The sequence below is a fragment of the Anolis carolinensis genome, chromosome 4 (assembly GCF_035594765.1).
Source record: "Anolis carolinensis isolate JA03-04 chromosome 4, rAnoCar3.1.pri, whole genome shotgun sequence".
NCBI classification, from domain to species: domain Eukaryota; kingdom Metazoa; phylum Chordata; class Lepidosauria; order Squamata; family Dactyloidae; genus Anolis; species Anolis carolinensis.
Genome location: NC_085844.1, coordinates 211,415,420 through 211,435,950, shown reverse-complemented (window position 1 = coordinate 211,435,950; position 20,531 = coordinate 211,415,420). Strand labels below are relative to the sequence as shown.

Below are 20,531 nucleotides of genomic sequence, written 5' to 3'. Positions count from 1 at the left end.
GGCTGCATAGCCCAAAGAATTTGGGATAGTATAGCACCACACGCAAGAGCTGCCCCGAGTCCCTTTGGGGTGATGGAGGCGGGATACAAAAATAAAGTTATTATTATTCCAACTGCCTTCTATATACGTCTCTTGAAGATCCAGTACATAGTTTGCTTTTTCCCCCTAGCCATCCTAAAAATGCTGTAACAGACTGACTAGTCTATTCAAAAGAGTTTTGGATGGTACTCAATACATGGAATTTAAAAATGCAGATATTAGGCATTTGCGTATATGCTAAAACTAAACTACTGTAGTTCTTTTCTGTTTCTAGCCCCTCTGTGCTGCTAGTCACTCCAGGAAAAACAACTAGAACAAAGCAGCATATCTCATGATAGGTTTTTTTTAGATGTAACCATCATTTAGGAATGGTCTACCATTGCTATCTTCTGCACAGTATAATAAGATGCAAAGGAATTCCCTAGCACCCTTGAAATTTCCAGCATAAGTTTTTATAGATTCCAGTCCACTTTATCAATAGCATCTGATGAGGTGATGAAATGGATTGGAGCCCACTGGAGTCCATAATGTAATTGATGAAATAAACTGAAGTTCATAATAGAAATGTGTTTTTCTCAGTTTCAAAAGACTAACATAGCTATGTCTTTGGATATAAGCGTTAGCTGAAATGACAAACAAACAAACAAACAAACAAACCAAATCTTACCTTTACTGTAAGATAAGAATCTGTTTTTAAGCCACAGACAGCTCCTAACATAACCTTATCCTTGCAAACTTTTTTCCAGGAAGGAGATCTTACATGTTGTGCTCAAGAGTATACAGCTCTACCCAATGAGCCTGTGCCCAATTGCTGTACAGTAGTATTTCAAAATTACTTGATTAATGTTCCAACTGATCTAGCCACTCTATTGTGGCTAAAGATGGTGATCACAAGCACTTTTTCTCTTAGGAACTGAGGCATTGTAATGTGGAAGAGTGAACTGAAATCCAATGTTTACTCTTCACCATACACTTCTTCACTGGCATCTTGTCAGTGGGACAGAGATATAAGCTAATCCTATGCCTGTTCATGTCTAGCTTTGGTCTCTATGGAGGTTGGTATCCCCTCCTACCTCCACAGTGACCAAAGCCGTCTCCTGGACCAACCATGGAACTATTGAACCACATTCTCCTAGCCATTTATACTTGGAGAAGTCCAGGAGGGATTGCAGAAGTATTGGGTTGTGTCCTTGCAGTCAGTCATTAAGTGATTACATCAGCTTTTGAGACCCCTGGCGGACCTGAGTAGACGATATAATTATTTTTCACCTGGCTACAGGAACATGACACATCCTTCTGTGAACTCTTCCTTCTACCCTTCTCAAATAATCAAGTGGAGCAGCTCTTCAATGTGCCTAAGGGGTTAAACGTTTTTGGTGTAGCACAGTTACACATGTGGAACAACTATATTGTGCTGAGCCATGTAAGATTACAGACATTAGGTATCCATCAGTGATATCTTGATAAGAGTATAGGGTTTCCTAACTGGGCTAGTTAAAGGATTATTGAATTCATGAACTTTGAGTCTGAATAGACCTATCTGATTATGAAATACTGGCTTTAAGACTAAATATCAAATACCATGATTTGGTATGTGTGCAAACATACTGCTTGAAAGTCACAAGGTTAAGTCATTGTTAAAATTTTTAGTATGCAAGCATACACTTAGCTATGGATTAAGTATATCTCTCCCCCTCCCTTCCTATCACTCTTGCATGAAAGGCTGTTGGATTTAAAAGAAGATGAATATTTTAGACCTCTCCACCCCACCCCACTCCTGACTCCAATGCTGACTTCAGTTTGAATTGGGACTGAGCATTAATACTCATATGCTATGTATCTTCTTCTTTCAGAGAGAATGAAATCCAATCCAGGGTAAATTGTTTATCCAGTTTCCCAACTTGTGAAATAAGAAAAGTTCTCTGTCGTGTGGGGCAAAATAATATGCTATTATGGAGTTTGGTCATGTTAAAATGGATTATATACGTTCTCAATTGTGTGGTGGTTGAGCATTTTCAGATACCACAGCTTTGGTATCATCTTTGTCTGCTGTTGCTATGTGACTTCAGGTCAACTCCAATTTATGGCGACCCTATGAACTGCTCATAGATTTTACAATTACGGAGTATTACTTCCAGGTAAACACTAGGTGTCACCATCTCTTACCTCTCCCCCAGAAGCACACAGAATCTGAATCTGAATAGCCTTGATGAAAAGAAAAGACCAATTTGACCAGTAGGAACATCAGTCTTTCCAATAAGCCTTCTTCCCAGTTTTCATCTGTAATGCTTTCTGATGCTTTATAGCTCTTCTGTGCTGAAACAAGGTATAGTTCCAAACCTTCCCACTGGCACACACTATTTCTACACTGGTGATAAATGACGCAGTAGATGATAGAGAAGCATTGCAGTTCTTTTGTTGATAAGTCCAGCATTCCTTCACAGCCTATGGTAGAGTTGGGTTCCCAAACTATCCCTTGAGTTTAAGAACAGGTTGAACGAGGAAGCCCAGACGCAAAGGAGGGCAGGGCTCACAGTTAGAAAGACAAAGGATTCTTGGCTGGCTCAGAATCCTTTTGTTCCTAGGGGCTCCAGAACTGCTTTAAGGGATTGTGATGTCTAATCTGCACTATATTATTTCTAAGGAAACAGCTTCAAACCCAACACTATTCTTACAAGTACTCAGAAAAGTGGTCTGACATGCCTCTCTGCACACACCTGTCCTACATCCTTTCTGAAGGGTTTGATTTAATGAGGATAGAGCCAGACTGGCTCTGTTGTGGCAAAAGGTCACGTGCGCATTCACTATGGGAGCTGGTGCACTATCCACCTAGGAGTAAGAGCTGCATGTAGAAAGTCCTCTGATAACTTGAGTCACGAGCTAATTATGGTTTTCTACAACGTTCCAAAACATATATTTTAAGATTATATACAAATAAATAATACATGATTCAAACTATTTTGAGATGCTGCCTTCTCTCTAGATTAGGGATAGTAACAATGCATCCCTCTAGTGATACTATTAACAACTACAACGAAATGTATGCCTTACAACTCAGCAAGAGATTCTGTGACTTTTTTTTGGTTGATTCTGGTTTCTAGAGACACAAGCAGAGCCATGTACAGAGAAGCAGCTTTCATTCAGTCACTTCTGTTCAGTATTCAAGCCATGCAAGGGATGATTACTTTTATTATGGAAAATCCTTTGTGAGAATTGTAGTACAAAGCCCAATACCCAGAAGCAGCTTCTTTAGAGTCAGTGCAATCTACTCTCTGTATTGAAATTTAGGTTTTTATTATTTCTAGATTTTGCAATTTTATATAAAGGATGCTATTTTACAATGCTATTATATATCATAGGAATTGAACATCCAAATTTTGATATTCATGGGGTGGTCTTGTAGCCAAGCCACAGGCGATACCAAGGGACAACTGGATTTTCAACCTTGGCCTCTGGTTTCCGATTTGAGCCACTCAGTGTAACCAGCCCTTTAAATAATACAATCAGATCAGGAGAAATAATGGCAGAACTTATACTTTCCCCAAAGCCCTGATGAAAGTGAGATTTTTCATCTGTTAGAAAAACAATCTAATTAAGGAATCATTTGCTATTTAAGACAGACTCAGTGTTAAAACACTTACTTTATTCATTTATAAATACTGTTTGTGTTTACAAGCATCATAGATGTGAATATTATTCTCAAATTTTCAAACATATACTTAGAATACTATATAACAATCAGGAAAACAAAACCATTCATCTCAGTTTGAAAGGCCACTCAAAGGTTGCATAAAAATACATTCTTTTCCATCACTCACAGGCTTGTCTTTTCTCCAAGTAGCATATTTACAAAGATAGGTAAACCTCTCCTTAAAACAGGTAAGTACGAACACTTGCAAATGGAAATTAGCAAGCCAACAGCTCAACACCTCTCTTTCTTTTCCAAGAGTTACCATTTGGAGAAAGGGTTTGTAAACAGATACCACAACAGCATGGACTAAAATGGAGTGGGAAGAAGCACAACAGATCTTATGACAATGGCTTGGCCTTGCTGTTACTTCAGTGGTTTTAGCGCCAACACACTGTAAATTGCATGGGTACAACTTGCCCCAGAAGAGAGATAAAATCAGAGAACAGAATCTCCTGGGAGATGGGTTGACTTCACCTGTGAGCATCTAAGGAGTTATCTTGGTAAAATACCTCCTAGAAACATGCTGCCTTTAGCAGAACCACACAAAGATTTCAAACATGAATGTGAATGTGAATTTAAACAGAAATCATTCAAGAAAAACACCCTGGAGATTTTGCAAGTCTGAAACCAACCTAGAAATGCCCCTGGAGGGAAACATGCATCTAGAATGCTGGACTTTCAAAATCAGATGTTGCTCACAGCACCGGAAGCTAATATGGTAGTGCATCAGCTGGTATGTGGAAAGTCAAGAACATGTGATGACAAGGAAAGTGTGATCATAACCATCAAGAGTATAATAAAAAGCTGCAGCAGTGTGAGTACAAATCACAAACATTTTCAGGGACAAAGGGAGGATCCTGCAATCTAATTTATTTGTACAAAGTCCTACCACAAAAAAAAAAATCCCTTTCAGATACTAATAAACACTCAAACAAGGACCTGCTTATGACTCTGTATTGGAACTATGAAAGTTCTTCTAAAACATCTTGGTTCTTTTCACAAAGAACTAATCTTGGGTGGATGGGTGTATGTGTGCCTTGATAATGCATGTTACTGAGATGGATGATCAAATCAATTTTTCAGAAAATTCCAGGCTCTAATGCAGCAAGTATGTGAATAAAGGAATATATCTGACTCTTACTGTATGAGATATTTATCACATGTTGTATTAGTTAAAGGGCTGGTGCCTTTGAATTGTTGGCAATTTATGGCGATCCAATGTGAACCTATCACAGAGGTTTCTTGGCAAGAATTAATCAGAGGGAGTTTTGCCTTTGTATTCCTGACAGAGAGTGTGACTTGCCTAAGGACACTTAGTGAGTTTTGATGGCTGAGTGGGGAGTCAAACCCTAGTCTCTATAGTCCAGCCTTCAACCCACTACATTATGCTGTCTTATCTATCATATACACGCACATATTAAGGAATATTGGGATATTTATTTTACCTTGACCATTATCATCCTATTAATTCAGTCAAGAATTTGGCCTTCCCTAATGGAAAGCAAATGTTAGTCTCTATGTATTCAAACAAGGGAAGAGATTACATATGATACGATTAAGACACAGACATGTTACTCTGAATCGGTATGGAAAGGGATCCTGTAGCACTTCTGAGACAGAAAGAAGCTTGGAACACCTCATAAATACATGGAGTGCAATGCCTAGGAAATGACATTTAGACCCATTAAAGTGCATGTTGCATGTGTGAACAATAACAGAAATACAAAGCCTGCGGATACGATGATGGCACGTTCAGTTTTAACAATGTTGATGATCATTAGAGGACCTAGGTGGAAGGGAAAATGCTGCCTTAAGCCAAGGTGAGTAGATACTTATAAGAATGGTGCAGGGAGTCCTTGCAATATAGTACGCTGCTGGCAAGGAACGAGAAAGGAGCTGTGATAAAATGAGCAAGCCCTGCATGAGGCAGAGTATTAATTAGTATTCTAATATATACAGTGTACCAGGAAACCACTGACCCTGTTAAATCTGGATATATCCCAGCTCTGCTGTTTCTTTTTCTAATCTCTCCTTGAAGTTGCTTTACTCAGTCTCAAATGTGCTACAGTATCCCTTAACATATATATGATTTACTGGCAAACAGTACCATGGCTAATCTTATAGTCAGATGTTGCACTGTGAGAATAAGAGGTTTACTTTGAATGAACAATCAAAATTGGATTTTATCTACAAGCTGCAAAAGAAACAAGGCCATGTGGCAGTCCTATATCTATGCTTTCAGTTCTATGGGCTGGTTTCCAATGATCAAAATCTAGTATTTGTAGGCTGGAAACAATTAATCACTCTAAAATTAACTTATTTGACAGATTGAAATATTGCCACAAATCTTGTATTGCTGGAGATAAGGGGCTCCCTGTCTGCCATCTCAACAACTTTTTGATTCACCCATGAAATTTCCTGTTAACTGTAAATCAACATGAATACTGATAACAAATGCTTATCATAGTATCCAACTTCAACAGATGAATAAAGGTTCACTATTACTTTCTTTCTCCAATTTGTGGTGCTTTTCAAAATCATTCTTAAGAGTTCTTTTATAATACTGGCTCTTCTATATTACTAAAACATTGTACTATCAAATATCTGCTCAGGCATGGAAATGAACTGGGTGACCTTAGGCAAGTCACACTTTCTAGTTCTTAGAGAAAGGCAAAGGCAAACCTTTTCTGAACACATTTTGACAAGAAAATCCTGTGACATGGTTGGCTAAAAGTCACTAAATGTCAGGAACAACTTTAAGGCACACAGCAACAAATCCTATCAAACAAACATTAGCTCTCAAGATTTCTTTTGTATTTGCATTTGCTTCCCAAACTCAGCCCCTTTTGAATGTCTCTGCTTTCATCTAAAATGTTCATTTGACTAACAATGATCCCATTAAAACTTCAAGCTTTATCAATTTTAAGTAGTAAAACCAACTCCTGTTTCTACCTTACTTGAAGCTATACCTTTTAAATCAAATTGCATGGAAAAATCTACATAGATGTGGCAGAAGTCTTTTAAGATCTTTGATATGCAGATATATCTTACAATGTACAATACCTGCAAAAGTAAGACAGTAGTCAGGAGAGGGTCCACTTTCAATTAAAAAGAAAAACCTCCAGTATCCACATGGCTAAAAGCTCTCTTATCGCAGAATAAACTTCCAACGTCTTTCTTACATAATATTCATTTTATGCAGAGAATGTTCCAGCAGACTGCACAATAATAACATTATATAAAATCCATATGTGCATTAAAATATAGCAATATAATACATCAGGAAAGAAGCATTATTCAGTAGTTGTATTTTTTTTTGATTTTATTAAAAACAGATTCAGCATGAGTATTCTGTCCTGAATTCTTCAGTAAAGTTTATTCCACTTTTAAAACCACAGGCTAGGATATGCATGGGCCTTTGCAAACATTCACGACCCTTTTGCTTGAACCATGATTAACCGAGAAAGCCATAGCTGCCTATTTTGCCCAAATCAGCTTAAGAATAACCAAGAAACTAGAACTAATTTCACAGCATGATTACAGATATATTATCTTGTTCCACAATGGATAACCACAATTATACAATCAAGTGAAATGGAAACTAATTAGATATTTCCTGGTTTAGCCATACCTTGGCATAAATGCAGGAAACAAAAGGATGATGTGCATGAGCTAAAAGCATCATACAAAATCGTGGCCTTTATTCACTTCAGTGCTGATCTCCAAATCTCCTAATAATTGATTTGGAGAAGCTTTGACTTTCTACTAAAGAAACCAAATCTAGTTGTTAAAATACTGAAAATTTTATCAAAATGAGACCTAAAACATTAAACTGCATGACATATGACCACTAGCATTTGTCATAAGAATGATCTGATTCTCTATTTTTGGTAGACTGTTACAAGCAATGTTTTGGCTTGTAAATCAAGTCAAAGAAATGGATTTATTCACAAAGTTTTCAACCCAAGAAAAATGCAAGAATATGTATGATATTCCAACTGTAAAAGTCTTGATTTCATATGGCACCATTCATCCTGCTGTATCACATATCCCAATCTTCGATGTTAAGGTTGCGTACATTATAACTGGAGAGTCATTGCATCTATTACATCTTGGTAAGTGGTGGCAATAAGGGAATGCAGGTATCACAGTAGCATAGATTACAAGCACTAGATGCAGTTTTCTTCTTTGCTGTTAATTGAACTTTCATAGTAGGATCTGAAAAGGATCCAGAGAATTCCTTGCTCATGCAAAAGCAGCAGGATTAGCAACCTACTATGCCCTAGAGCTGGAAGGTACCACTTGCAGAAGGATCAGTGCATGCATCAAGGCCCCTCTCAGGTCAGCACAAGTTGCAGATTGTTTAAGCATAAAGAGCAGGACAACCAAATAACCACCAACCCAGTGACATAAAGGTATGAAATAAATGGGGCAATAAGAGAATACCAGATGCAGTATCAGCAAAGTATATGGATTGGTAACAGAGAATTGATCTATTCTGATGCTGTTCAAAATATGACAAAATGTCAGACCAAACAAACAAAAAAGCAAGTGTTTGCTTATAACTCAGGGTATATTTTCTTTCTATTCAAAAAGAAGCAAACTCAAATCTGTTCATAATAATAGAATCTGAGATCTTTGTCTTTACAAAGAAGCTTAGTCCAGAGGAGCTGATCTCTCAATCTTAATAGGATTCTATGTAGTTCTTAGCTGGTGGAAAATGAGAGGAACCTATGGAGAAATATGAAAAATCTAAAAGAAGACGAAGATCAAATGTTGAGAAACATTGACAGAAAAGCCTGTATTGCCACTATTTACCTATTTATGAGTGACTGTATTCAGATAACAAAGGTTCCTTCCTAATCAGGCGTGATGCTTGCCTAAATCTAGGTCAGAATTTTATCTTTATGAAATTGATATCATGCTTTACAAGAGAAAAAGAAACACAAGAACAACCCTACTGGCATAGGATCACATTATTGGCAGGACATTTTTAAAATAGGATTTGCAAATGAAATGTTGTTTTTCACAGAAGTCAGAAGAACAGAGTGTCTGAAGCAGCTATATTCTGAGAATCTGAAAATTTCCAGGACAAACATGTTGTTTTTTTAAAACCATTTAGATCTTGCAGATAATGTCCTTATTAAAAGCAGGCTCATTCATGTTTTACAGCTGTGAAAATGATCACTATATTAAGATTCTCAAACATTACATGGTACTTTTATCAAGACCTTCCATGCAAATCAAGGGTCATTTCCCACAAGGGATAAGCATCTCTACCACCAATCTTCTTCTTTAAAAATGGAGAACGCGTACATCTTCAGTTGCTTTTGCACCCATTAAAATGATAATAACAATCACTTCATTTGCCCAGGTATTTTGTAGAGCTCTTCATACAACATTATTACTTCACATAAAAATGAGCATTTTGCTATTTAAAAAATGTACACTGGCGTCTTATGCAAGGGTATGTTATACAACTGGAAACTGAGTAAGGAAAGTTTTCTGGTTCACCGGTTCTACTGAAAATCTTGAAGAATGAATGAAATAAATTATTAGCTACAGAATGCAGGGTTTATAAGACCACACCATTATTCAATAGTACCAGAGAAGGCAACAATGGAAGGCAACAGCAGGAAGCAAGTTGAGGGCCACAAAGGTGAAGCAAAACCAAAGGAAAAACCATTTATAGGTCTTCACTATTCAATTAAACTTAAAATATTACATTAAATAAATCTGTCAGCGATTGAGACATGTGAAAAACATGAATCTCCAAAGCCGAATAAATGTTGTCAGACTCTCTTATGGCATTCAGATTGCAGTTTCCCAAATTCCAGAAGAGACATTGAGTAATCCTCAATGACAATTCTCAGTTCCACTTTATTCCTACTCCAAGGCAGTATCTTAAGACATGTTGGGTCATTTCTTTATTACAGTAGTTGCTTCTTTATCTCAGGTTATCATGGACGGACATGGGGCATAAAGAAGATGGTTCGGGCATCTCATAGAGCGCCAATCCAGTGTTTGTCCCTCTGAATAACATCAACATTCTAAAAATAATAAAGAGAGAGAAAGAGCGTGTGAGTGTGTGTGGGATATGTCATGTCTTGGCGCATAGGAGAGGATAAGCACTGTGCAATATGGGAATGCCCAGCCAAGTGCAAGTAGTATGTGTGGTCAGCTGATCTATATCTGAAATGCCAGCAGTTCTTTCAACAGGAAGATCAGAAGCAGGTGGCAGCTTGTGCACAGAAATGTCATCTTTAAGTCTGTCCCTGGGTCAACATACTACTTGGAGAGTTTACTGATGACCCGGATGAGTGCTCCATTTTCATCTTTCAGCCGCTGATTGTCTGACTTCAGCTCTGTCAAAACCTGTCCAAAGACATGATAAAGCGTCAAAATATTTCAGTACTGATTAATCACAAATTCCTTGGGAGAGAAACACATAGCTAACGAAAGAGCAGAATGATGGTATTTAGTTATACAAAATTATTTTTTCTGTAAGGCAGGCAACTTAGGTGAACAAGAATTTATGTCCTGAATACACACACACATACACACGCACGCACGCACGCATACACACACACACACACACATATATACGCACACACACACACACACACACAAATCAACTGATTTACAAATCTACAAGAAACATTTGAACCATGAAGTATACAAAGTAGCAGCTACTCAGGTTGTTATGTTAGGTTACATTTTACACTTTTCAACATACACCTTGTAAGAACTATAAAACACAAATAAATGGAGAATTACTGTAATCTAGCACAACTGGAAAGGTCTATTATCCTTGATTGTGTTACTCCTATGGTCTTACTTTCAATTTAGTTTGGGAAATGTTCTTGCATTTGTGTACTGTGCTTTCAAACACACAAATAATGCCCATGCAAGACAGATCTCTCTCACATTTAATCCTTGAGGAAAGTTGCACAGCTCCAAAAATGTGCATAGCTTCAGATACCCTGTTTTTAATGTGTAAAATCACAATCACAGCTATAAAGTAAAAATAAACAGAATTATGCACCTGGTCAAGTGGGTTCTTTTGCCCCTATTACATGTATCTATTCTTATCCTTTTCATATGCAAGTAACAGCAATGAGGACACATTTTGATCAAGAACATAGTATTTATGTAAATTAATCAAATCTGCTCTTAAAAGGCACGAAGGAATTATGTATGTATGCCTTATTTTAGATGCATCCTTCACAAAGAGTGGTTCAGCAAATGGAAGTTTATAAAATGGATTTGGTAATGGTGGTGTTTAGTAATCTCCTGCCAACTGTTTTTCATATTAAATACAGGCTTCCAACTCACAATGTGTAGCACAATGTTATTTTATATTTGAATTACAACTCATTCACAAAAGTAGCTGAACTCTTTAGCTTGTCATATCCATAAAAACTGCAGAGTATGAAATGTTGTTATTTAATATATAGAAAAGCCATGCAATTCTGAGAAGAAACACGCCAGACCACCTGTTCTGGGTGCTGGTTATGTTTGGAATTCATAGGACTTTACTAACATGGGCAGGACACAACATGCTTTTAATGATGACAATCTGTGTCTGAGGCCCTTCAGCATTCTTTCGCTTGTACCAACCTCATACAAATTCCTACTGGTTGACCTACGTTGAGAGAAATTACCAGGGGTTTGGTGTGATGGAGGATATTAAAAAACCTAATGAGAGTTTAGAGGAGGAAACGAGAGTGAACACAACAGAGATGAGGGTACAAGGAGTACCTATTTATCAATACGGATATGAGAAAACCTTGCACATCTCTTAAGTATCAGAAATTGTGCATAAATATATTTGAAACCAATTGCCACTGAGAATTTGAGATGTAAAAAATACCCATAAATTTTCATGTCCTTGTCACAAAAGAATATCTTTGCAAATCTAGGTCCTCCAAAGATAGTAGTAAATGTTGGAACTTGCTTTTTGCCAAAAACAACCCCACCTCCACCCCCCCCCCCCCAAATAAAAACCTGTTCCAATTTCCCATCAAGAAACATGTTGGGATCTAACTTTTCATGCCCCCAAAATCCACCATTGAGAGAGGCCTCTCCATCATTCATGAGGGGTGGGAGGGAATCTGAGCTCACAATGAGGGTAGGTCAGTTCTCCTTATGGGCACAGCCAGATTGTGCCTCAGTCACTGTTCAGTTACCCACAGACACCTCATCAGAGTAGATCAGAACTACATATGAGATGAATTACAAAACAAATAATTTCAGCTAGTGTGGCAAGTTGGAAACAGAATAGATTCCTCTTAGAAGAGAAAAACGAAGAAAAATATCTTTACCAATATCCTCAGAAGAGTTCATCGCCTTGAGCTTAACCATTCCTGTTAGGATTATAATAATTTAGGCGGGTGCAATAGACCAACCCCAATAGGATAACAAAGGCCAAGAGCACAGAATCAGGCTATTTATATAAGGGTAGTAGTGTATAGGCAGATAGTTGCTGAAATCAATCAATAAAATCCTCAAATTGAGTTTTGAAGTTACATTTTAGATGGGGCTATAAAGCCCTGTCCTGATCTAAGCTGAAGGAGGATAGAACACAGAAGCTGGGACTGGTCCTCTCATTTAGAGTGATAAGGATGATTGATAGGTTGAAAGCTCTGCCTGTGAAACACAAGGGAGGAGCTGGAGCCAGTTTGAAGAATTGCCACACCACTCCACACCAGGCTTAAACAAAGATTTACATCCCTAAATTTTGTTAGATGGAACAAGGAAGAACAAAATAATGTGCAATTATGATGAATAATATATCTGCAACTTATTTCCTCTAGTGTTTATTGCAGTATTCACCATAATGAATTCAAGCTAAACACAAAAACTGAAATGGGATGAACACAGCATCTAATACTCTATATGTAGTAAGATCATATTAAAGAAATCAATGAATCTAGGTGATATATCACACTGTTAAAGTGATCTGTTTAGCATCACATACAAAAATTTGTTCCTTAGTGTTGTTTCAATCAAATGAGGAGGGCATCAAAGGAAGTACAACTTCAAGGTCCTTGCTTTGGTGAATGAAATGAGGAAAAACTATTTTGGAGTCTGGAATTACAGCTTTCATATATACTAAGTCTTAACATGCTAAGCTGAAAGGGGCTAAACAAAAGGCTTTTATAGCTTAATATCCCATAGGAAAGCACAAAGCACCAGTAAATAAGTTGTCACATCATAATAAATATTATAAGCATCTTCAGCTATTATATCACAATATACAGTATTTGAAAGTTCTTTCAAAGTCCAGTAGGATGAATGAAAATATCTAACAAGACATTAGCACTCGAGAGTTATACTTTACAATATTAAATATCAGCATTTATTGACGTTGTCCTTAAGAAGATAATGATATTGCCTTTATCTAATTTTAGTATACTGGAAGGGATTGCCAGAACAAATAATATTAAATAGATTGTGCTCTAATATATAAAAGTATGAAGAATATAGGCTTCTCCTTTCAATAGTGGCAAGATGACAGGTCAGAGTAAGCAGACTTTGGAGCCCAAAGTGGCTCCCCACTATATTTTGGAGTTCTACTGAATTCTGGTGAACATCATCATGATGTTTTGGTCACTACTGGTCAGCTTTAGGGACAAGGGAGGAGGGTTCCTGCAATTTTGGAGTATGGGTCCCAAAGAGTAAGAAAATCCATTTACAGGGTGTTTTCAACAAGTTTTAAAAAAATATTTTTTTCAGTTGAATTTTTATTCCAGGAGGTTTTCTTCTTGAAGGAGGGGAAAGTCAGAGTACCTGCACTGAGCTCACAAAGGGACATGTTGATACCTCACAAAAAAAGTAACTTAAGATACTTACTAAAAACACATATCTTCTTGTTATTGTGTGCCTTCAAGTCATTTCTGACTTATGTAGATCCTATGATGAATGTATCATTTTCCTGGCATAATTTGTGGGGTTTTTTTTGGGGGGGGGGGTCCTTTGCCTCCCTCTCAGACTGAGAGGAACCCAAACCTTATTACAGGACTCTTTAAAGCATCCTTACATCTCAATATTCATATCCTCAATGAAGCCACTCATTCTTTTATTTAAAGAAAAGGCAAAACATGATAATCATGCTATTGTCAATGTTAAATACCAGTGGAAAAAAATAGTTTTTCAAAAACCTTAAGCAGTTCCCTGTTCTTTGAATTTGTTACAATGTATATAGTATTTGGACGAAAAAAAGTTTTTTTTATTAATTTCCTTCACTCAATTCACATATTTTAAAGACTCTTTCTTAGTTTAGACTTTACCAATCTATATTTTCATCTATGAAAATCGTTTGTATTGTCTCTCAAAATTTTGCTTAGTGATGCAGTTAGACCTGAAAGAAAATCCATGTAGAATCTGACTCACATTAGGTATTTTGCTGATACCGACATTAAAGAGAGAGTACTTCTGGTAACATATTATTTTACATAAGCTGTTATCCTATATATTAAGCATATGTGTATGCATAAATGTCTATGCTTATTTATGAAATCATTTAAGCTATAGGACCTCATAAAATATCATTTGGACCTTTGTACATCTTATCCACACAACTAAGAATTTTTTTAGAAGTTTACACAGTTAGAATACAAGCTATGTCCAACTCTGCATTCAGTTACAAATCTGTATTTGGACTGTATTGTATTTCCTCTATCATATTTCAAATACAATTATCATGCTATATCCACTATTATCAATAAAACATTTGTTCCAATTTTGGTATCTTATATATATTTGAATAGTATTTAAAACTCCTATAAATGCGCAACTTCAGAATGGCATTGTTCTAACATACTGTATGACAAACAGGCAGATGGATTCTTGCATTTTTGTTCTATCTTTTTCATTTGCCCCTTATCCAGCAATGCCTTTGAAAAGGCAAAGTCTGAATAAAATCATTATTACGCCAAATCATAGTCTGATGCAGAACCTATATAGGCAAAATGCATACCTGAAGAGAAGTGACTGTGTAAATCAAGAACTGTACCTCCAAGATGAAGACTGTACCTTATAGGGATTAGAAACGTAAAGTTTACAAGCAATGTAGGAAGCCACTATCATACTGCTATTTGAGTGTCACACTTCTTAATTGACAGGGTTAGGAAGAATTTGGAAATAGTTGTGGATAGGTTTAGACAGACAATAAGAGCAAAGACCTGCCTGAAAGAGTGGAAGAAGAAGTGAGATCAACTGGAGGGGGAGATGCTATAGCTCTTCTGACTCTGGGGACTCAGTGGATTGCGAGAGCCTGGCTACAACCCGAGTCAAAGCCCTGTTTTCGGCCAGCAGCTGCTCATTCATCTGCCTCAAAGTGTGAATCTGTTTGAGCTGGTGAAGGTTCTGCAAAGTGAGACATGGAGAAGATAGACAGACAAAACAGAGAATATAAAACAGCACAGAAACATGAATTCGGCAGACAAGCAAGAAAAAAAAGAGCAGCAATGAAAGGTGGGAAGCGCTGAAAGCACAGAGGAAGCCAGACAACACACTGAAGCACTGGAGAAACTAAAAAGAAGCCACAGGAAGCATTTGTTCATTTAAGGCTTGGACCTGCCCAAACTTTCAATTTAATTGCAAAAATGTCACTGTAAGTAACATGGACAGGTTGCTTACCTGTAACCATGTTTCTTTGAGTGGTACTCTGTGAATTCACACTAGTGGAGATAACTGCGCCTGCACAGGTTCCAGTGGAAACTCTTCCAAGCTGAATCTTTCCAATTTTGGCGGTAACCCGTCTCCGCAGGGCATAAAAGGCAGCCCTGGGTGCTCGTTCCCCAGTTCCTATGCTGCGAAGGTGACAAGAAAGGGAGAGGTTTGCTAGAGGGGAGGGAGGGCGGGTTTGTGTGAATTCACAGAGTACCACTCGAAGAAACATGGTTACAGGTAAACAATCTGTCCTTTTTCTTCGTGTACTCTGTGAATGCACACTAGTGGAGACTATCAAGCTAAAGTGCAGGCTGGTGGGACAGAGCAAATCTGACGAGTTGCGTGTCCAATCACATTATTTATTAAGGCAGAGATCAAGATAATAACAGTGCAAATAAGAAAGGCCGATGTCAGCGGCCAAGTGTAAGGTATATAAGCAATCAAAAGTAAGCGCAGGGGTACCGTGGTCACCCAGTACAGCTGAGGAGGTAGTACGCTTTTAGACATAAAAGTGCCCCAATAGTGAAGGGTGAAATCTGCAACAGGCGGGGAAGAAGGCAGAGGTTATCACTGATGGATGAACCTGAGGTCACAACCCCTGAACAAAGTTGTTTTTCCGAATAAACATGTGCCTGCGGTGGCTCAGTATGTTAAAGTGCTGAGCTGTTGAACTTGCAGACTGAAAGGTCGCAGGTTCAAATCCGGGGAGCGGAGTGAGCGCCCGCTGTTAGCTCCAGCTCCTGCCAACCTAGCAGTTCAAAAACATGCAAATGTGAGTAGATCAATAGGTACCACTCCGGCAGGAAGGTAACAGCGCTCCATGCAGTCATGCCGGCCACATGACCTTGGAGGCGTCTACGGACAATGGCGGCTCTTCGGCTTAGAAATTGAGATGAGCACCAACCCCCAGAGTCAGACATGACTAGACTTAACGTCAGGGGAAACCTTTACCTTTACTAAACATGTTAACAACACTGTAAAATAAGAGGGCTCTCCTAACATCAAGGAGGTGCAGTCTCTTTTCCAAAGGAGACGATAGGTTCTGATAAAAGACAGAAAGGACGATGTCCTGGTTTACATGGAAGGCGGCGACCACCTTAGGCAGGAAGGTGATGTCCATTCTGAGGATCGCCTGGTCGTGGTGGTAATGGAGGTAGGTGAACCCTGAAACCCACCAATTCCGATGGCCTACAGGCTGAGGTGATAGCCACCAGGAAGGCAACTTTCTCAATCCGGTGCCACCCTGCTTGTTGATGTAATACATGTTGTCTGTCTGGATTCAGACAGTCTTGTGGGTGATAAGGCAGGCGAAGGCTTTGAGCGCCTTGTAAATTGCTAGGAGTTCAAGAAAGTTTATGTGGTGGATTCTTTCTTGAGGGGCCCAGAGATCCTGAATTGTAAGGTCGCCTAAGTGTGCTCACCATGCAAGCTTTGAGAATTCGGTCGTTATGGTTACCGATGGTAACGTTTGCAAACGCTGGACTGGCTTGCCCACCAGGAAAGGGACCAACGGACACATTGCAGTACCGTGAGGTAGATCGAGTTTGGGTGTCGTGCTGGTTTGAAGACGTCAACAGAGCACCTTTGTAGTGGCCTGAGGCGTAACCTGGCGAAGAGAGTGACGAGGACGGTGAAGTCCACATGACCAAGGATGGATCACGCCCGCACACTGTGGTTCTATTTGCAGAGCGTAATTTTGTGTTGCAAGGCCAGAAACCTGTCTGGCAGTAGGGATGCTGTTTGTGACATGGAGTCCCAAGAGGACACCTATAAATTTTATTTTTCTCGACAGGGCGAGATTTGACTTTTCTGCATTCAGTTGCAGACCTAGTAAGTCCAGTAACTGGAGCGTATGGGCGACGTGGAGCTCTAACACAGCGGGGTCGAACCTGACCAGAAGCCAGTCATCAGGTTAGGGAAAGACAACCATTCCCTGCTTTCTGAGGTGGGCTGCGATGACTGCTATGACCTTGGTAAACACCTTAGTGCCGTCAACAAGCCGAACGGGAGAACTGTAAATTGGTATGTTTGATCAAGGATTTTGAAGGAGAGGAAACGCCTGTGGGACCTCCGTATCAACAGATGGAAGTATGCGTCCCTTAAATCGATCAATGTGAAGTAGTCTCCTCAATGAAGTAGTGGGAGAATTGAAGAGACGGCGACCATCTGGAATTTTGTAGACCAAATAAAAGAATTTAGAGCCCTGAGATCTAGGATAGGGTGGAGGCCCTCCCCCTCTTTTTGGGATGGTAAAGTATCTGGAGAAGAAACCGTGATGGTCCTGCTTGGAAAGAGAAGGCTGGATGGCACCTTTCGAGAGGAGGGTCTTGACCTCAGCGAGGATCTCAGGCGATAGGTCAGTGAGGAAGACATGGCCAGCTGGAGGAAGCTCTTCGAACTCTAATGCATAGCCATCTCAGACAATCCAGAGCACCCAGGCATCTGTATTTGCAAAGGAGGGCAGGAGATCGCCGAATTGTGGAGTCTGGTGGTGGAGCAGGGACGAGGTTTGAAGACCAGGAGAAGTGATGACGGTGGCAGCGGTAGACGAGGCTGAGGCGGTACTGAGGAGTACACAGTCAAACTCAGCAGTGGGCCTGGTTATTGGTAGAAGGAGTTCAGCCCCTTTGTTTGGGGGGCTGCTGGTGCCGGCGTTGTTGCTGCTGCTGGTTTTGTTGCAGCGATCTCGAGGAATGTCTGTAGCCCACTGGCTGGAAGGGCTGGTGAGAGTACCGACGGAACCGTTGGTGGTGCCAGCGGGTTCTCTGAGCATGTGGTTGCTGTACTCCACACTTGGCAGCTAAGATTTTAAAGTCTTGGTTGGACTTAAGTTTATCATCCATGCCAGCATTAAAGAGTCCCAAGGCGTCGAAGGGAAGGTCTTCTATAACCTGCCTTGACGAGGAGAGACTGGAGGACCTGAGCCAGGAGTGGTGGCGAATGGTGACTGCATGTGCAATCATCTTATCGGCGGTGTCACCTATGTGTTTCACCATTTGAATTTAGTGGTGGGCCAAAGAGTCCACCTCTTGTTGTAGGGTCATGAGGACCGAACAATCCTCATCAGAAATCTTGGCAAAGAAGGGCTGGGCTTTTTCCTAAAGTATCTGTTGGTAAGCCCCCATGCAAGCTCCATAGTTGGCCATTCTACAGAGGAGCAGGGCGCCAGAGTAAAGTTTTCGACTGACAGAGTCAAATCATTTGCCCTCTCAGTCACTCAGTGTGTTTCACTGCCAACCTGAGGATTGGGCCGCCTTGACCACCATCGAATTAGTGACCAGGTAGTGTTTTAGCCACTCAAGCGAGGCATCGTCAGTTCGGTACCAGGCTTCAATTCTCTTCGAAGCGGTATCGACGACGGAATTTTCCAGGAAGCCTGGATCACATCCAGCAAGTATGGAAGAAAAGGCAGCAGGGTGGCTGGAGGGGCCTCTGCCTGAACCCTCTTAAAGAGAGGTTTGGTAATGGCTTTGGAGGTTTGTTTTATTTCTAGGCCCAGAGCATCAGCCATTCAGACCATCTGGTTGGGGAACGCTCAAACACTGTAGGAGAGGGTGGATCAACTTCATAGGTCTCAGGAGCTGGCGAGAGGTCGAGGCCTAAGGACAAGATCGAGTCCGAATGTATAGATTCTGGAGGGTCGTTGTCCTGCTCATCATCCTCGGTCTCTTGAGGGGATTGAAGAGGAGAGGATGGCATAGTCCCTGAAGGAGGAGAGGCCGGAGGGAGGGAAGATGTAGGCCTGGGATCTTTTGACGCCAAAGCTTGTGCGCCTCTAGCCAGATGAGCTGTTTGCCTACCCCTTTCCGGAGTCACCACTGGTGGGAAAAGTTCTTGGCGGACCTGCAGTTGCTGGGGCCGAGCCTCCGGAACTGACACTCGGTCCACAGTGTGTGTTGAGTGGTGGAGTGAATCTTGGATTTCTCCCTCCGACAAGTGCCGGGTCGGGGACTGCAAGAAAAATCTTTGTGGTTAGGCCAGCTGGATCAGCGAAGACCTCCTGGACAAGTTGGCCGAGGAGGAAGCTGAAGAAGAAAACCGCTGAACCAGGTGCTTCTTGGCTGGGGGTTGCTTCAGAGGGGCCCGCATGGACTTCCCTGGCGTCAGAGGGAATGGGTGTCAGGACCCAGGCTGCAGAACACCAATAACCATGCGCAGAGGCCAGACTCTATCTAATATCTTTATTAAGTAAATATATAAAAACAATAAAAACAAGTGAAGGATATAGTTCAGAAGCAGACCTTTCAGATAAGGTCAAATATAGTCCAGAAATGTATTGTCCAATACAAGATATTAGAGTTCAAAGTTTTAATCCACTTGACCGAAACACACACTTTGCCAAGCAATAGTGTGGGGAAATAACAGAGTCTTTAAAGTCCAATGAAGCTTGACAACAAGGCTGAATAAACTTGATTCTCGACTAGATCCTTGACTGGAGGCAAGATGAACATGAAGCATGAAACATAGTCCGTGGTAAAAACATGAGACAAAGGCAAGGCTTGAAACTTGATCCGGGAAGCAAGGAACTGGGATTACGAAGTCCACACACGATCTCTCTCCTCAAGCTGATCAATTGACTCCGCAAAGTATCCCTGGCGCTAAGCACCTATATTGGGTCTTGTTTTCCCGCCAACAGAACTCTTTCCCTAGAGAACGAGAAGCGAAACCCAACTCTGTCCAGATGCATGACTCCTTAGAATTTCCCAAGGGAAGCAGACCTAATCAGCCATTTGTTTGGCAGCGATTCTCAGGCTTCTGCGATTAGCCTCCCTGACTCCCCTATCTTTGGTATAATTGTCCCTCCGGGAAAACGGGGGGGAGTTCTGCCCAAGGCCTGTTTGGCTGAATTCTTGAGGGCAAACGTCAACATCCTGCAGGTGAAGAGACTCCGGCTCTTGCTGAACCGGCAAAAATCCCATGTTTTCCTCTTCATCTGCCACAATAGTACTAGGAACAGGACTACAAGGCCCATGAGTCATCACAATGGGCAGGAAGCTGCAGAATCCGACTGGGCCTGGTGTGTTTCTTCATGCGCCCTCTTAAAAGTGATCTTCAACGCCGATGTTGAAGGAGGAGATGCCACGTGGGAGAGGACTGACACCACCCGAGCTCAAAGTTGAGGATG

General features: G+C 40.3%; 1 protein-coding gene across 11 annotated transcripts in view; it reads right to left on the bottom strand.

Moving 5' to 3' along the window:
• Window positions 1–3,661: 3,661 nt before the first annotated feature.
• The window catches only part of ppp1r12b (protein phosphatase 1 regulatory subunit 12B), a 183,920-nt gene continuing 167,050 nt past the window's right edge, over window positions 3,662–20,531 (bottom strand). For 6 of the 11 annotated variants that reach the window (XM_008109880.3, XM_008109886.3, XM_008109882.3 and 3 more), the window contains 2 exons: window positions 14,921–15,100; window positions 3,662–10,105 (listed from right to left, as the gene is read on the bottom strand). In XM_008109880.3, the coding sequence (XP_008108087.2) occupies window positions 14,966–15,100 (135 nt within the window). In that variant the 3' untranslated portion in view covers window positions 3,662–10,105; window positions 14,921–14,965. Of the gene's footprint in view, window positions 10,106–14,711; window positions 14,768–14,920; window positions 15,101–20,531 lie in introns of all 11 variants that reach the window. The other 5 variants (XM_008109883.3, XM_062978704.1, XM_003220570.4 and 2 more) reach the window with 2 other exon arrangements.